At 34.0% G+C, this 18739-nt stretch overlaps 1 protein-coding gene across 6 annotated transcripts in view; it reads right to left on the bottom strand.

The window, feature by feature from the left end:
* Positions 1-18739, bottom strand: part of LOC145293936 (uncharacterized) — a 439557-nt gene that overhangs the window by 58565 nt on the left and 362253 nt on the right. For all 6 annotated transcript variants that reach the window (XM_080140784.1, XM_080140780.1, XM_080140782.1 and 3 more), the window contains one exon: positions 1792-1916. In XM_080140784.1, coding sequence (XP_079996910.1) covers positions 1792-1916 — 125 coding nt within the window. The remainder of the gene's footprint in view (positions 1-1791; positions 1917-18739) is intronic.

Genomic DNA, 18739 nt, shown 5'->3' with positions numbered 1-18739 from the left:
TCTGATAAGTATTGATAATCGATAAGCGAAATAATCTGATGAAATATTCCAAGCCTAATGTTTCTCATCAGAAGAGGAAAAAAGATGCTAGGTAACATATTAGGGATGCCACATCTAACGATAGCTACATTAGAAGCGAAATAATTTTGCACTGTAGTTTTCCCTAACCCTAACCCTCTGCCAACAGTTTCAATATATTACCATTCTTCTATCATGCACAATTATTTTGCTCCTAATGTAGCCATCACTAGACGTTGCATCCCTAATATCTTGCCTAGCATCTTCTCTCCTCTTCTGATGAGAAGCATTAGGCTTCGAAATACTAGGGTGTAAAGAGTTTTACTTATTCTACACCTCTAATTGATGTATCATCCTTATTGCATAAACGAATAAATCGATATACACTAGTATATATTTTATATTATCGTTTTCCTATTTTGTTGATATTTCATATAAGCTCCAAAGCAATTTGGAGAGCTTTGCGTTATCCCGATAAGTCCCCTCTTAAAAGAATTGATCTTATTCTTTTACCTCCTCCATATATATAAGTATGTTGCAACATAAATATATAAATTATTATAAAAGAACTTGTAAAGTCTATGCCATTTTGTAAATAACACCTTTTAAATCATTGTACCACCATTTTAGCCACATTCTTAGCACATTAAAAATGTATATTGTTTTACACACGAGACGCTTCACTAGTTTAAGAAATTTAAATGCAATTTTACCTGAAGCATATAAAAGCATCCAGATTTTAAACGAAACAGTAATCAAAAACTGCCTAAAGACGACTGATGAAACTCAGTCGAAAGTACTTGCAAAAGCAACCAAAAGTAAAAACAGATTGACGAAGACGACTATGGAACTTTCTTGCACGGATTCGACCGAGAAATAAGAACGACAATTTCAAAAATTAAAAAATTACCAAAAAAAAAAAAAGAGAAGCTCATTAAGCAAAAACACTCCATGCTATTCAACAATACTTGTATAAATGAAAACATGCTGCCTGAATACACAATTACACGAAATATACATATTTGACAAGCTTCTGGGTTTGACCTTTACTCCTGATCTGAAATGGAACACGTACATCAAGTCTGTTGCCAAGTTCTCTGGAAAGATGGTGGGATCCTTCTACCGCTCCAGAAGATAACTCACTACTGATGCAATTCTCTATCTATATAAAAGCCAAGTACGTCCAAGGATGGAATACTGTTGCCATATCTGGGAAGGAGCTGCTAAAAACAGCCTATCCTGCCTTGACAGAGTACAAAATAGACTTTGTGGCTTAGTGGGGGATGCCCTTTTTTCTACCCTGCAACCTCTCTCCCACAGAAGAGACGTTGTGAGCCTATCCTTGTTTTATCGTTATTTCCATGGCAGGTGTTCGTCTGAACTCCAATCTCTGGTCCCCCCTCGCCAATCTTTCATGAAAAACACCCGTCTAGCTGAATCCACTGTGAAAAATTTCCCCCACTCTATATCTGTGCCTAAATTAAAACGTGGATTCCATGAACAAAGCTTCTTTCTTAGAACTGCACGCCTGTGGAACTCTGTTCCGTCTGCCTGCTTCCCACCGGACTACAACTTGGATGTCTTCAAGTCCAACGTTAACAAATTCCTAATGAACCGCCCCCTTAAGTAAACACTTCATCAAATCTCCACACTAACGTAATGTACTTGCAATAACCCTTATCCCTGAGTGGCTTCCGGGCCTTGATAAGTGGTGATCACTGTGTAAAAAAAAAAAAAAATATATATATATATATACTAAATAATGCAAATTACCATGGATTTGAATTCGATCTGGGCCTCCGCAAGCTTGAAGTGGTTTTCTTGGGCAAGGTTTATTACATTCACCATTAGATGTTTTTCTCAAGTTGTCATAAAGCTGTCCACATGCACACTGAAAGCTGAAAGAAAAAAAAATGCAGTACGAATTTGAAAAGCAAGAATGACGAGTAAACGTTAATGGCCGCGGTCAGAAAAGAAGGCAAGAAAAAAAATTCTGTACAAATAGTTTTTATGTTGTTTTTGTTTTTGTTATGTAATAACTAAACGAGAAAGTGTTTGCATTTGAAATCCATTTATGTAAAATGAGAAAAGCACTCTTGAAATGTGCCAACATTTTGTGAATGAGCTAAATCAAAACAAAATGGGCAGCGCATTTGACCTGATGTCGAGTTTATCCATAAACGAATTTCGAATTTTATCTCAAAATAATTCCTCATTTAATAATATTCACTAATAATAATATAAATTAATAAATTGATATAAATTAATAAATTGATATAAATTAAAAAATTAATACAAATTAATAATAATATAAATTAATAAATTAATATAATGATAATATAAATTAATAAATTGATATAAATTAATAAATTAATATAAATTAATAAATTGATATAAATTAATAATAATATAAATTAATAAATTAATATAATGATAATATAAATTAATAAATTGATATAAATTAATAAATTAATATAAATTAATAAATTGATATAAATTAATAATAATATAAATTAATAAATTAATATAATGATAATATAAATTAATAAATTAATATAAATTAATAAATTAATATAAATTAATAAATTGATATAAATTAATAAATTGATATAAATTAATAATAATATAAATTAATAAATTAATATAAATTAATAAATTTATATAAATCTCTACCTATATACAAAGGCCCCTTGTGTGTGTATGTTAGTTTATTCCCTATCAACTCCGAAACGATTAAGTCGATTTTTATGAAATTAAACACAAATGCACGTTCTATGTCTGGAAGTGTTCTTAGATAGGTTTTGTATCAAAATGCCTCTGATAAGTTTTGAAAATCATTAATCGATAATTGAAAAATCTGATTAAAGAAGGAACAGTCTGCTTTGGACCAAACTTAACAGCTTATAAAACTAAAAATCACAAGTGCATTTGAGAAGTTTTATTACTGCACAAGCAGAAGGACCCAGCGTATAAAATCAATACTAGGTTCTTTGATAAGATAGCGGCGCATTCGAAATGCATTTGTCTGTTTAGGGTACAATTGAACCATAATACTTGACTTTTGAATTTGAAACTGTAATTCAATCCATTATATAAAAATAATTTTATAAAATCTACAATAGGTTCTCTACAGTGCAATGTAGACTACAATGTATTGCGAACTGTGTCACTGCAGGAAATCATGGGAAGTTTTCTCCTGGTACACTGCTGTGGGTCTCCAACTAGAGCAGGCATTCAATCAATATGATTGACGAATGAGCAATTTCACCGATTTCAGTGACAATCTCGGACAATGTCTGGTCCCCCTGCTTGTTAATGATATTTAACAAAAGCAACAGCATAAACATTTTTCTTGCATTCTTCTTTGACTATGGCCTTTGATGTTTACCAAATAACATGTGAAAAGTTATCAAAGCCACAATAAACACAGCATAGTCATGTCGACACACCAGTTTTCATTAGATCATCAGAGTTAAGCAACGTTGAGCCTGGTCAGTACTTGATGAGTGACCACTTTGGAATAACAGGTGCTATATGTAATAAGACATGGACACCTCTCTGCGAGAACTGCAAAAACTTAGCATCATATCCCCATCAGGGGATATACAAGCAACTATGGACTGTCAATTCGAATTTTTTTTTTTTAATTGCATTTTCACCCCAGACAAGGCACAGTGCCACTTTGATGTAGGGGGCTACTATCGGGGACATAATTGCAGGGATACTATGTAGGGAGTTGAGCAGTAAGATGTCTGTTTACATTACACTTGAATTTCTGCATGTCAGTACAGTCAGGGAAGCAGGAACCCGGAAGAAAATTCCAAAGTCTAGCAGTTCTGGGGCAGAAACTATTAGAGTAGAAGGCTTTCTTACATCTAGAGATCTCTACGATATAGGGGTGGGATTTTGCTGCTTGTTGGGTTTATCGGAGGCATTTACAACGAGGAGGTACAAGGGCTTGTAGTTCGTCAGACCATCTACCATAAAAATACTTTTAAAGGGAGAGAAGTTGAAGCCTGGCTGACAGTTCGAGACCTATTAGGTTGGCGAATCTCTTTTGAATCCTGTCCAGGAGCTAGAGACTGGTAGCAGATGCACCAGCCCAAACGTGGCAACAATACTCCATACATGGGTGAATTGTAGCCTTGTAAAGGTAAAGAATACTTTCAGGCATAAGTAACTTTCTACGACAGTAGGTGGCAATATCCTCGATGTATCTGTTCCAACTCATGTTCCCTGTAAACATTAAGCCGAAGAGTTAAACGAAGTACTTTCAGGTAATTTATTGTTAGCCATAGATATTAATGGTTTAGAAGGTTTCTTGTAATTATTAAAGGAAACAAGCTAACACTTGACAAGCATTGAATGTCGCCATTCAACTACAGAGAGGAGCTCTTCCTCCTCTAGGGCTTCTGCCATTGCCTAAGATATGTGTTCCTTCGTTTTCCCCATGTGCCTGTTATAGAGCATGGTGTCATCAGCAAATATACCCATCTCAGAAGCAATTTTATCAGGGAGGTCGTTTATGAATATCAGGAATATTAAAGGTTCAAGGATCGACCCTTGAGGTACACCTGCATTTATATTGTATTGTTTTGACGTACAACCATCGAGGAAAACCTAGATAATGCTTGTCCTCACACAGCACTGCTGACCAAAAATCTCGGAAAATTTGGTTGGGAAATCTGGCTCTATCCTCCATACTCTCCTGGCCTAGTTCCCTTAGACTACCACTTATTTCGAGGATTACAAAATCATTTAGATTGACACTATAAGAGGAGATCGTATATGAGTTAGAATCATATTTTACTTCAAAACCTAAAGAATTTTATAGAGAGGCATTTATAGGCTCGTTGACAGATGGAATCAAGTTATGGAGAGTAGAAGTCGTTATTGTCATAAATGAAGATTTTGAAAAAATGTTTTTCATTTTCAAGAGAAATTTTAAATCGGCAAAACATTTTGCACCAGCTTTATACCATATAAATTTATTTTAAAAATGTTACAGAACGTCAGAAAAACGAATTCTACAGGAAAACAGATATAAACAGAGACTAAAGAGAATTCGATATTTTTTCAACCATAAACTGGTTACCCTACAGCGTGTTTGAAACCAAAAGTACTGGTATTTTTCTGACCTTCTGTAACATTTAAAAAAATAAATATTATGCTGCTGTATTGATTTTTCTTTATAATTGAGCACTTTGCTGGAGTTCTTTCCCACTAATACCACACAGTATATATATATATATATATATATATATATATATATATATATATATATATATATATATATATATATATGAACAAATGATTAATAAAACATGTTAAAAAACATCTTGAAAAAGAGTTAAAAACATATTTAATTTTAAAAAGGAAGCACAAGATAAGTGAATAGTCCTTAATCCGTGGAGTTTCAAAGAAATACTCTCCTTCTCATCAGAGGACAGGAATTAGTAAAATGCGGGATCGGATTTCGCATGTAAAAGTATTTAATGAAACCACAAGTCACAGATCTTACTTGGTTAAAAAAAAGGGTGAGGTAAGGGGAATAGGAGGTAAAAGAAAAAATGATAAAAAGATTTCACATGAATGGATAGTCCGGTGAAGGGTAAAAAATCCAAGAATGGTAAAATCCAAACACGTGTCGAATTAAAAACTTCCAATCCAACAGGTAAGTTCCAAGTAAGTATATATATATACACCCAAAAATTAAATTCACCATAGAACAAAGCTCTACAGAATTACCTTTCCTAGACATACTGATAAAGATTAAAGACAATAACATTATCACAGACATTTACCGCAAACCTACAGACACCCAACAATACCTACACTTTAAAAGTCACCACCCTAAAAGCTGCATAAAATCAATTCCCTGCACCCTAGCACGTAGAATCTGCACCATAATCACGGACAATAACCTTCGAAAAATCCGACTCAAGGAACTACGAATAAATTTAAGAAAAAGAAAATACCCATCACAACTTATAGACAAAGGGATCCAACTTGCGACAAATATACCAGTAGAAGATTTGAGAACCCCTAAAGAACGAAACAAAGAACAAATCCTAACATACGTCTCCACACACAACACAAACAACCCTGAACTTTTCACAGAGATAACGAAAAACCTCGTCCTACTTAACCAAAACAGCAAACTAAACAATTTCCTTAAAACAACAAAAATAATAAAAAGCAAACGCCAACCCAAAAACCTAAAACGCATTCTTACCTCATCCAAACTCAATCAAGACGCAACAAAAGGAGTCACAAAATGCAACAAACAACGATGTGGAGTCTGCAACATAATATTAGAGGGAAACACATACACATTTGCGAACCCCATACAAACATTCAAAATTAAAAAAAACCTAGATTGCACCTCAAAAAACGTGATCTATGTAATAAAATGTCCAGCATGCGATAAATCCTACATAGGCGCTACAAAAAACCTTAGTAATAGAGTAGCCCTACACCGATCCAACATCAAAATCGCGGAAAATAGACACCTACATGTATCACAACATATACACGCATGCAGTGGAGGCAGATTCGAGATAATGCCCATCTTCCAAACTGACAACTACTTCTACTTGCTAACTCAAGAAAAAAATTTCATAACAAAGTTTAACCCCGCCTTAAACGTCTCTCCATAATTATACACATAAATAGGCAAAACACAAAATACACTTACACGCATGCATGCTTGGGTAGGTGTGCACCCTCACACACGAAACAACAAAAAAGCACAATAAGGCACACGCACACTTTCGCGGGTGCGCGCGCCCATACCCAGTACAGTACCATTTCTCTTAACTAAACAAACAACTAGAAATTAAACGTATGTATGTGTGTGTGCGCACGTGTGTGCGTGTGTTTATGTGTATGTGCGTGGGTGTACACATATGATTGTGTATGCGTGTGTGTATAATTATATATCATCTGTTATCTATGCTACATCTTGTTTGTATGTATACGTGCACTTATGTTTGGGTGACCGAATCCATGTATGCATATGTGCATGGATTGGAAAGGAAACTTCAACCAATATATACATAAGGTGGGATGTATGAATATGTATGTGTGTGTGGGATTGTGAGTGCATGTGCCCATATATATATATATATGGGTGGATGAGTGTATACACATCCATATGTATGTGTGTGTATGTATGTATATATACATATGTATGCACATGTATGAGTGGGTAAATGTGTTCGTGTGAATATGGATATATGCGTATGTGTGAGCCCCTGCATATGTCTGTGTGTGTGCATGTGTGTGTGTATGTGTATGTGCCTACATAGTATGTGGATGTTTGTGAGTGTATGTGCACATACATATATGTGTGTACATATATGTGTGTATGTGCGTGTATGTGTGTGTATATATATCTTCTACCTATTATTCTCCATCTTACTTGTGTGTGTGTGTGTGAGTGCGTGTACGTATGTCTGAATGATTAAGCGCATATATACATGCGTGTTTTGGTAGGAAAAAAAAAAAAAAAAGTGTATATATATATATATATATATATATATATATATATATATATATAAAATAAAAAATAAAAAAATAAAAATAATTGTTAGCGGTGGATGTATGCGAGTACGTGTGTGAGTGTGTAGGTGGGTATGTATATGTGTATATATGTATGCTCCTACATATATTTCTATGTATGTACGTGTGTGTATGTGTGTGTGCCTGTGTGCATGGGCATGTGTGCATGTACATGAATATATATGTATGCGTATGGGATTGTGTGTGAGTGTATGCTATACATGGGGAAAGAAAGTCTTTAAAAAAGAACCCTAAAGAAGCCATAAAAACCTTCACCATATGGACTAAAAAACACTCTTTGAAACTAACTTTGACCGGTCACAGTGAAACACTTACAGTTGGAGACAGAATGTCTAAACACTGAACACACGCATCGCACCACTATGAAAAACATATTTAATATCAGCGGAGGCATATCCACAAACTCCCATTTTAAAGAAAAACTTTTTACGAAAATATCTGAAGAGAGCACACCCTAAGCTCGAAACGCGTTATAAAAATATTTTAAAATAAAAATATGATGAAAACCTTTAAAAAAACCCACAATTGTTGATGGCTACACTCTTTTAAATATATATATATATATATATATATATATATATAATTATTTACTATACCAATTATTAAATACCTACAGACACCAGTGTTTCATCCTTTCAGGAATCATCAGTGTAGGGTGTCACGATTAACACCGGTTGAAAGATTCGAACCCACACCAAAAGTCATCTCTGGCTTCATTAGAAAGAACCTAATCTATTCAGCCACAGAATCTTTATAAAAAGAAATTACAAGAGTATTTATGTACTACTACGGAAGTCTACGAAGGTTCCGAAGTTTGAGGGGTTTTCTTACTATTAATATAAAATGACATAGAACGCTACGAGAAATATTGTTGAAATTTAAACATTTATTTTGGAATGCTTTTTAACGTCTGTCAAAGTGATCTAATTATTATAAGATGATCTGCACAAAATTGACCGACGTTAATTCAACTGAAAGTGCTCAGCGATTAGAAACGAGTTTCTTAAAGGGGATGACATAATTATTTACTATAATAATTATTAAATACCTACGGACACTAGTGTTTCAGCTTTTCGGGAATCATCAGATTCGAACCCAGCAACAGAAGCCATCCCTGGCTTTACTAGCAAGGACCTAATCCATTCGGCCACCGTTAACCGCGAGAAATACTGTTGAAATTTAAACAATTATTTCAACTGAAAGTGCTCAACGATAAGAAACGAATTTCTTAAAGGGGCTGAGGGTGATTCCCCCCCCCCCAAAAAAAAACGGGCCCCAACACTAATTAGGCCCCGCTTCTTAGTGTTTTGTCCGAATGAAATGAAACTTTGGTCATAACTAGTTTATTATATTCGAAACATCACATCAAAACACTAGGGTCTTTGGCCTTTTTTTCTCTGTTGACTGTAAAATGCACAGAAAAACAATTGAATGTCGTCTGTTTATTTTTTTTTTGGTCACCCTATATATATATATATATATATATATATATATATATATATATATATATTATATATATATATATATATTATATATATATATATATATATATATATAGAGAGAGAGAGAGAGAGAGAGACAGAGAGAGAGAGAGAGAGAGAGAGTGACAGACAGACAGACGGACAGACAGAGAGAGAGAGACAGAGAGAGATAGAGAGAGAAGTATAAACGTAATGATTTAATGTGAACAGGCATCTCGCTTATCTCCTTACATAGTCCTTAGTAGACATGGTCTACTACTACTATATATATATATATATATATATATATATATATATATATATATATATATATATATATATATATATATACACGATGCGCCTTCAGTAATTTTCCGTATTTATTTTGTACAAGCATTTAAAATTGTCCTAGACTCTTGAAAATTCAGTATGTTATTGGTATGCATCTTGATGAGATGACTGATCAATTTTTATGATTTCAGGTTCAAACGAGCAACTACAGCAGGAATTGGAATACACCCTACTAAAGCCTGATTGTCACAGCTAGTGAATTAAAAAAAATATGCAATCTGGACGTGAGGTCACTTTAAAAAAACGATATGCAATAAATAAAATTCTGTTTTAAACTTGGAAAAAATGCCACAAAAACATATATAATGCTTCAGACTGCTTTTGGATCATCTTGCATGAATCGGGCATCTGTTCCAACAAGTGCATTGCAGCCGGAGGAGATTACTTCGAAGGGGACTAGAGTTTCATGTGTGTGCTATCAATAAAAGTGCACATACGAAAAAAGTCTGGAAACTTATTGAAGACAATTCTGCGACATGTTAACTAGCATATAAATGCTATGAGAATAAAAATGCATAAAAGCTTACCTACATGTACCTACATACGTGTATACATGTACCTACATACGTGTATATATATATATATATATATATATATATATATATATATATATATATATATATATATATATAATCATTCACAGACAGACTATTTTACTGCATTACAGCTCTCCATTGCGGCTAGATTAGTAACTACCTCAAGTTAGGATCGAAATCCCATCGCCTAACCAACAATCTAAGCTTCAAACCGTTACGCTATTTGACTGCTGTATGTGAAATTACAATGACATAACATTGTCCAAACGCCTAAGCTCAATTTATTTGCATTAAACGCTAGTGGCATTCTGTTATTCCAATTCCCAATATGCTCAACCCAAGATAGGGAGCATTTATAGTCATCCACAGACGGACTGTTTCACTGTATCACAGATCTTCAGTGCGGTTAGGCTAGCAACTACCTTAAGCCAGAATTGAAACGACCGTTTAGGTAACAGTTGGTGCTTCTACGCGTTATGTAATTTGGCTGCTGCTAAGATAGTTATGTGAAATTACAATGATCAAATGTTGTCCAAACGCCTTATTGTGTATATGACTGATAGACTCTTCAGTAAAGTTAAAATAATTCTCTTCAGATGGTTACTGGAACAATGAAGAAAGTTAGCATAGAGTTTGATAACAAATTTTTAGGGTTTTTTTTTCTTTTAATCATTTTTTTTTATTTATCAATGTAAATTGTGATAAAGAAGTCTCACTCCCCACCCTACACCCTTAAATGTGTCAAAAAGCAGCTGCCATCATCGTTTTGAAACTAAATGCAAATAATCTTTTATATCAGGTTGGAAAAATCTAAAAAAAAAAAAAAAAAAAAAGACATGAGTTATTGTTATCTTCCAATGAATAATGCATACACTATCCCCAAAATCTGAATGTTTTGTTTTCATGGATAGATTATACAAATGATAAGAAACGTGAAAAAAAATGTCTTTATCAAATATCGCATGTATTAACATGATATATCTACACACACGTAATTTATAAACCAGAAAAGAAACTTTGAATTTCCCAAAAGCTTAAATAATAATCAAAATAAATCTAAATTCAGTATTTCTGTTATAAAATAAAAAAATCTTACAAGACATGTTCTAAATGTGTGCCCTTATTGACAGTGACTATCTACCCAAAGTCATTATATATCTATATAATAAGATTATCTTGATTTTTTCCTCTCCGGCTACAGTTTCAATAAGAATAAAAACACATGAGCCACACATAATTCCAATATGGTCACACTTCCTGCCAGTATCTGTGCATGTTTGTAGAAATTTTCAGTCCGTTTCATTAAATTTTATAATTTTCTACATTAATTCCAACCAAATTTCCAAATTTTAACCCCCTCCCCCAATCTTACTTCACTTAAGTCAAAAAAAAAAAAAAAAGCCATCAATCACGGGGAATTATTTTTCATCAGATACACCGGACCAAAAATGTCAATGTTTCATGTACTCATTCTGTGATTTCATCTTTCACCTATTAAAACTACCCTAGGTAATTAAGCACCGCTCTCTTTAGTTTTAATTCTTATTTTCCTGGCAATTTGATTGGCTGTTTAGAAAACCAGATTATAATACGATTCAATAGTGCAACGTTTTGGAATGGGATTTGTTCAGTCAATCTACTTTTTCAGGCAACGCCGAGACACAGGTCGGCTAGCAATCCAATAAAACAAATAAATTTTGCGCAATCAACATTAACCAAATATTGCATTGACATTTGAAAATTTTAATCACATGAAAGAAAAACAAAATGTTAGAGATTTTGCTTTGAGTGTAAACATTCGTCATTTTGCGGTTTGCTTTTTCCTTTTTATTTGTTTGTTCTATTTTGTTTATAGAATAAACATCACGAATGAGTTATGACAAGAAAGCAACGTTTGGCAAAAAGATAAAAATGCAGGCGGAAATTAAAACATTATCTTTTGCACTGAGGAAATTTACTTCAAAATTGAAAAACAGGAACAGAAAAAGAAACCATAACATTAACTTTATTTTACAGTAAATAAATTGATTGATAACTCGTACGCACACACACCGCCCGTCGTAGGTGGGAAGTAAAATGCGCCTAAATATTAAAATTCTATAACAAGCCCCACTCTCACCAATGGTTTACTTTTGCAGCTGCCATTGCTCAAAGGCAGTATGCGTACAGCAGATTCAATCGACATAAGTCCAGTTCAAACAGACAAGTATTTAGAAGCTAGAAGTAATTGCAAGAGAGAAATAGCGACAGCTAAGATAGAATACACTGAAACCACCAGAAAACGCATCGAAGCACAGAAATTAGCAACTCGTGATTTTTGAAAAATCTACAACAGTAATGGGCAGTCAACGACCCCCACCCCACCTGCACCCTATCAAACGATCATGAGGTTGCTTGCACGGCAACCGCGAGGGCTAACCTGCTTGCCAGTCGGTTTGCCTCAAACTCCACAATGGACCGGCACGCCACTCCTTCTCTGAATTTCCTTCACACTAGATGATTTGAAAATCACCCCTTCTCAGGTATATGGTATCATAAAAAGCCTAGACACCTCAAAAGCATGTGGACCCGATCTCATCCCTACTGTGCTATTAAAAAAAATTCTCTCCAAACTTTTCAACAAATGCCTTAACGAATCTTGCTTTCCTGACTGCTGGTAAACCGCTTCTGTGGTATCAGTTTTCAAGAATTTTGGCAAAAGAACTGACACATTAAATTATCGCCCCATTAGTCTTCTCCCGCTTTTCACAAAAATATTTGAGTCCTTAATTAATCAAGTTTTAGTCCATCACCTTACAGCTGCTAAACTCCTGACCGACAAACAATATGGATTTAGGCAAGCCTGTTCCACAGCAGATATCCTAACTGTAATCTCTGAACATTTATACCATTCACTGGACAAAACAAGGGAGGGTAGCGGGGTAGCTCTAGATATATCTAAGGCTTTTGACAGGGTATGGCATGATGGTCTTCTAAGGAAAATTAGATTATACGGTATCACTGGAAGAATACATAATGTAATTAAATCCTGCTTAAGTAAGAGAAAAATCCAGGTTGTCCCCGACAGCTAAACAATATGATAAAAGATGGGAGTACCTCAGGGGTCTATCCTTGGACCTTTGTTATTTTTGATATTCATAAATGACCTCCCTGATAAAATTGTTTCAGAGATGGGTATTTTGCTGATTACACCACTCTCTATAACAGGCACGAGGGGAAAACAAATGAACACATATCTAAGGAAATGGCAGAAACACTAGAGGATGACCTCCAATGTGTAGTGGAATGGGGACAAAAATTGATGGTCACATTCAATACTGCCAAAACTAAGCTTGTTTCCTTCAATAATTACAAGTAACCTTCTCTACCACCAATAGATATGGCCAAGAACACATTGCCTGAAATTACTTCCTTTAAACTCCTTGTCCTAACGTTTATAGGGAACATGAACTGGAATAGATACATTGAGAGCATTGCCAAGGCTGCTGCGAAGAAGTTAGGTTCTCTCTACCGTGCTAGAAAACTACTTATGCCTGAAAGAATCCTGTAGTCCTATAAGGCCACCATTCGCCCATGTATAGAGTAATGTCACATTTGAGCTTGTGAATCTGCTGCTTGCTTCTCACTCTTGGACAGGGTTCAAAAGAGGGTCGCCAACCTGTTAGGTCCTGAACTGTCATCTAAGCTTCAGCCTCTTCACCATTGATAAAATGCTGCATCCCTCTGCCTGTTCTACAAGTACTTTAATGGTGAATGCTCTAACGAACTACAAGCACTTGTACCCTATAGACGTGAATACCTCCGACAAACCCGACGAGCAGCTAAATCCCACTCCTACACAGTAGAGATCCCTAGGTGTAAAAGGGCCTTCTACTCCAGTAGTTTCTTTACCAGAACTGCTAGTCTTTGGAACTTCCTTCCGGGATTCTGCTTTCCAAACTGTACTGATATGCAGAAGTTCAAGTGTAATGTGAACAGACATTTTACCACTCATCTCCCTTCACAATATCCCTGCAACTTATGTCCCCGATAGAAGCTCCCTACTTCAAAGTGGCATTGTGCCTTGTTTGGGGTGAAAATTGAATAAAAAAAATTCGTGCAAATTTCGTGTTTATTAATGAGCCAATTCTCTGTTGATTATTATATTGTACCTAATACATAGTGATGATTTCAAAAGTTAAAAAAAATGACTTATGTGCCATCAGCTGCAACCGAAACCAAAATATATACTTTTCCAGCCTTATCCGTCAGTGTATCCATGCGTGTACAAAAACTGAAAAAAAAAAAAACTGAAAATAAAATAAAAAATACGTTGTTTAACCTATAATTTTTAATTAACTCAAAGAAACACGATTATTGTCGATTTATGCAAATCCAACGCAATTTTTTTTTCTCAGTTTTGACCCCGGTTATTTAACGGGCTAAAAACCAAATCAAAAATGTGTTACAGATTTTTTCTCTCTCTCTCTCTCTCTCTCTCTCCCCTCTCTCTATCATATATATATATATATATATATATATATATATATATATATATATATATATATATATATATATATATATATATATATATATATTAATGAATTTCCGTAAATTCAGTAGATCTGATGAAATCAAAGGGATGTAGTGTTTACCTGATATACGCAAAGGGTAAACTTTAAACTAATATAAATAAGAGTATTTATATATAGAAAATTTAATCCCAACTGAATAAAAAAGCTCAATACGCAATAGAGAGTAGAGTGTATTATACGATGAGAAGAATAACAAGAATAGCATTTTTTGAAACTCCGCGGAATAAGGACTTTGTAAATTGTTTTTTGGAGTATTCAGTCGAACAATAAATTTTGATTGTAAAGTTCAACTTCCAGTTTTAATTTTCTTTCTCTCTCTCTCTCTCTCTCTCTCTCTCTCTCTCTCTCTCTCTCTCTCTCTCTTATATATATATATATATATATATATATATATATATATATATATATATATAAAGAGGGTAGTCACCAACAATGTATATGTTTTAACATTATTTTATTATTCCGTGTCTTGGTTTTTCATTGAGAATTATGTCTAGATCATTGTAATAATGTTTTTAAATCCTTGAAATCGTTTTTAACGCGTTTCAGACGTTATAATGACGTGAATTTAAACATTTTATTTTTTAAATGTTTTTTTTTTACTCAAGTCATACGATGATCTACTGAATTTACTGAAATCTAATCGTTATACGATGGTCTCTCTCTCTCTCTCTCTCTCTCTCTCTCTCTTTATATATATATATATATATATATATATATATATATATATATATATATATATATATAGAGAGAGAGAGAGAGAGAGAGAGAGAGAGAGATATCATCGTATAACGATTAGATTTCCGTAAATTCAGTATTTTACCCATCATTCAAAAATAGACGCCTTACAAAGTACATTGGGACAGTTATTAAAACTGCAAATTGAACATCAACAATTATTTGAACGCCGGAGACACTCAGATGAATTCAACAACAATTATTTGAAGCTTATTTTCGTTGGCATGAAATTTTTTTTTAGTATCGATTGCAAACGGTAGTCGGACCCAAAAATGTTCGCTTACTATTACGGAAACTAGAGACGGCCGAGCATAACAAGTTTGTGCATTTTTTTTTTTTACCACGTAAAACGTCGGAATTATCTTTCGCCGAGATGGAACTTATTATAGAACTATTTAGCCTGAAAGTCTCTTTATTCCATAAGCGTTGAATTTGCAGAAGAATGGCGAAGATGATTTCCCAACGTACGTAGCAATGATAAATAAACACTGCGATGAATTCAAACTTGCAAACCTCAGTTCAGACAGTTTTAAATGTTTTGCTCAAAGATTGACTTCTGGTCTAGATGCGGAAATTAGGAGGCGTGTCCTAACAAAATTCGAAAATGACCTACTTCTAACACTACAAATGTTAACGGAAAACTACCATAAAATAGAAATTATTAACGATTTGATGAATATAGAAGCTAGAGTCGCGCAGATAAAAAATGCGGACACACAATTTAAAAAACACGTACAAAATGAAAATCGACACATAGCTAAGAAAGAAATTGAAGAAAGGAAAATCTCGTCTCTGTGTAATCGATGTGGTAATTTGCATTGTGTTAAGGACTGTCGATATTTATGAAGAAAATGGTTTAGACACAAAGGTACTCATTGCAGAAATAAAAGTAAATACAAAACCCAAGTGTGTTTGGCGGAGAATGAAAATAATGAAGAAGGGTTACGAAAATATGTGACGATAAAAATTCATGATAAAGAAATAAAAATGCAACTCGATTCGTATTCAGACCTTTCGATAGTACATTTAAATACCTGGAAGAAATTAAATAAGCCCACTATGCTGAGAACATGCAAAACAGCAAAGGCCGTTAACGGTACGCAAATTAACTTTGAAGGAAAATTTTTAGCGAGCGTCACATTATTGAGAAAGACGAAATAAATTTTAAAATTAAAAAATTTAAGGAATGCCACAAACCTATTCGGATCTAACTGAATTCATGAATGTAAGTTATGGAATCAGTTAATCAATATTTGCAAAACGAAAATAAAAAGTACAACAGTCGCCCACGTCTTGAAAAACAAATTAAAAGGAAAATTTCCTTGTACTAGGTCATTTTTTGGGCGATTGTGCACATAGTTAACAAGACATTTGGGTTTTTGGGACTACTAGTCTCAGCTTCAGTCTTATCCTCACAATGTAATCTCCGGCCTTCTTCAGGTGTATCGTGTCAAACTCAAATATTTGTTTTGAACTCAGGAATCTTTCTGCATAACTTGGGAATATGCAGTTCAACAGACAGATTCTCGAGTTCACTAAGATATACCTGAAGGTCAGAGGTTACATCAAGATAATAGTACTCCAATTGGTCCAAATTATCAATCCTTATGTAAAAATTTAGAAACATAAGAAAATGGGGTGCAAAAATGTACTAAATGGAAGATGATGTAATCGGTTATTGCTTAGCACAGCTTTTCAGTTTTAAAACTTTTTGAATTGTTTTTTCTTCATATTTTGTAATGATACCTAGAAAGCTTGTGAAATAGGAAATTCAAGATGGCGTCCTTTCTTTACTTGGTGTGAAAGTTTTCTGTCGTATGTTTAACACATAAAAAAAAACGAAAATTAAACGAAAAATACAACTAATAGCTGTCATTAATCAATCAAATATTTGACTTTTCTTGTGGTTTGGTAAAAGTTATTTATTTATTTTTTTCGCACTTTTTCCCCCCTCTTGATACTACACAATCGCCATATTTTGAATAAGCAAAAGGAGCAGAATATTATTGGGCTGGCATCTTAAAAACGATTGCTTTGTGACGAATATTTATTCAGGTTGAGTCCATTGTTAGTTGTTAGCATCTTCTGAACGAGGAGAAACGTAAAGGTCAACGTATTAACTTTCGTTCGCTGCTGCTGCTGCTGGTAACGATCCGTGCGTGTGTATATTAGACTACAGGAAGTTATTTTTACGTAGGTTTATATTTCTGATTCACGTTCTTTCCACGAGTAGCTTATCTTAGTCAGAATAAAGGACCAGCAGCTGAAGGGCGTCCAAACACACATGGGCTCAAGCAAACAACGTGCAATTGTTACGAGTTTATCTGAAAAGCAAAGCAGATGTTCAGAAATGTCTTTCGAGCCGCTCGTTATTAGGTAAACCATTTGCCGTCACATCGGTACACAGCAACTCGTGAACGGAGCTATTAAACCTGACCTAGTGATATAGGACAAGGAGAAAGCAGCAACCTTAGTAGAAGTTAGTGCCCCTCCAAAATAATGCTGGGTTAAACAGACCTGTGAGAGAAAAGATAACGAATTACCAAGGTCTTATGTACGACATGAAAAGAAACTGGAATCTTAGAAAGATTTCCATTATTCTAAGATCTAAGGAGCACGTGGACCCATAAAAAAGTTTCAAAAACTACCTGGCAAGTATACCCGGTGGACCAAGTGCAAGAGATTCAGTCAATTGCATTTAAAGGGACGGACAGAATCTTTAAAATATTTCGGTTGGAATGTTTGGAATAGCTAGGACAAAATAAGAAATTTGAAAAAATAAAGGGGTATATTTTACTATAAACAAAACGAAAAGTGGCGAGAAAACAAGTATATAACAAATAAATCTTACCAAAAGCAATATAATATGCTATTCTAACTAATTGGATAAGTTTTTAGTGTTATAACTTATTTTAAAGCGTTTATTCAGTTCGAAAAACAATTAGTGCCGAGTATTAGTCAAGAACAAAAAAAAAAAAAAAAATGGCCGACACAAGAGGGCCTGGATAATCATTAAAAAATAGAAAATTAAACAAAATACCGGTAGAACTCCACCCGATAAATGTTACCGTGACATTTATTGGATGGAATTCTATCAGTATTTTGTTGTTTATGATAAAAAAATGTCCCTCCTCCACAAAAAAGGAAGAAAGAACATGACGTTCAGACCACATCCTAATTTTTGAACAGGTTTTGTTTGTTCTGTTTATTAATAGATGAAATTCATTTTAATTTAATTGTTCAAATTATTTTATTTTTTAACTCTTTTTCTTAACAATAATTTTTTTTTGTGAAAACCGTTCCAAACAAGGCATGAAGCCACTCGATATAAGGAGCAAAAAAAAAAAATACTACTTCAAGATCAAAAACTAAACAACAATAACTGTTATATAAATATATTCCTATCCAGAAAACAGCAATTCCTTCCCTTTTGTCAGAAACATCGCTCATGGAATGTGAGGACTAAAGGACAAAATAA

Source organism: Euprymna scolopes, chromosome 15 (genome assembly GCF_053919585.1).
Source record: "Euprymna scolopes isolate OS-2025 chromosome 15, ASM5391958v1, whole genome shotgun sequence".
In the NCBI taxonomy this organism is placed as follows: domain Eukaryota; kingdom Metazoa; phylum Mollusca; class Cephalopoda; order Sepiida; family Sepiolidae; genus Euprymna; species Euprymna scolopes.
Note: the sequence above shows the minus strand (reverse complement) of the source record. Positions and strands in the feature narration are given on the sequence as shown.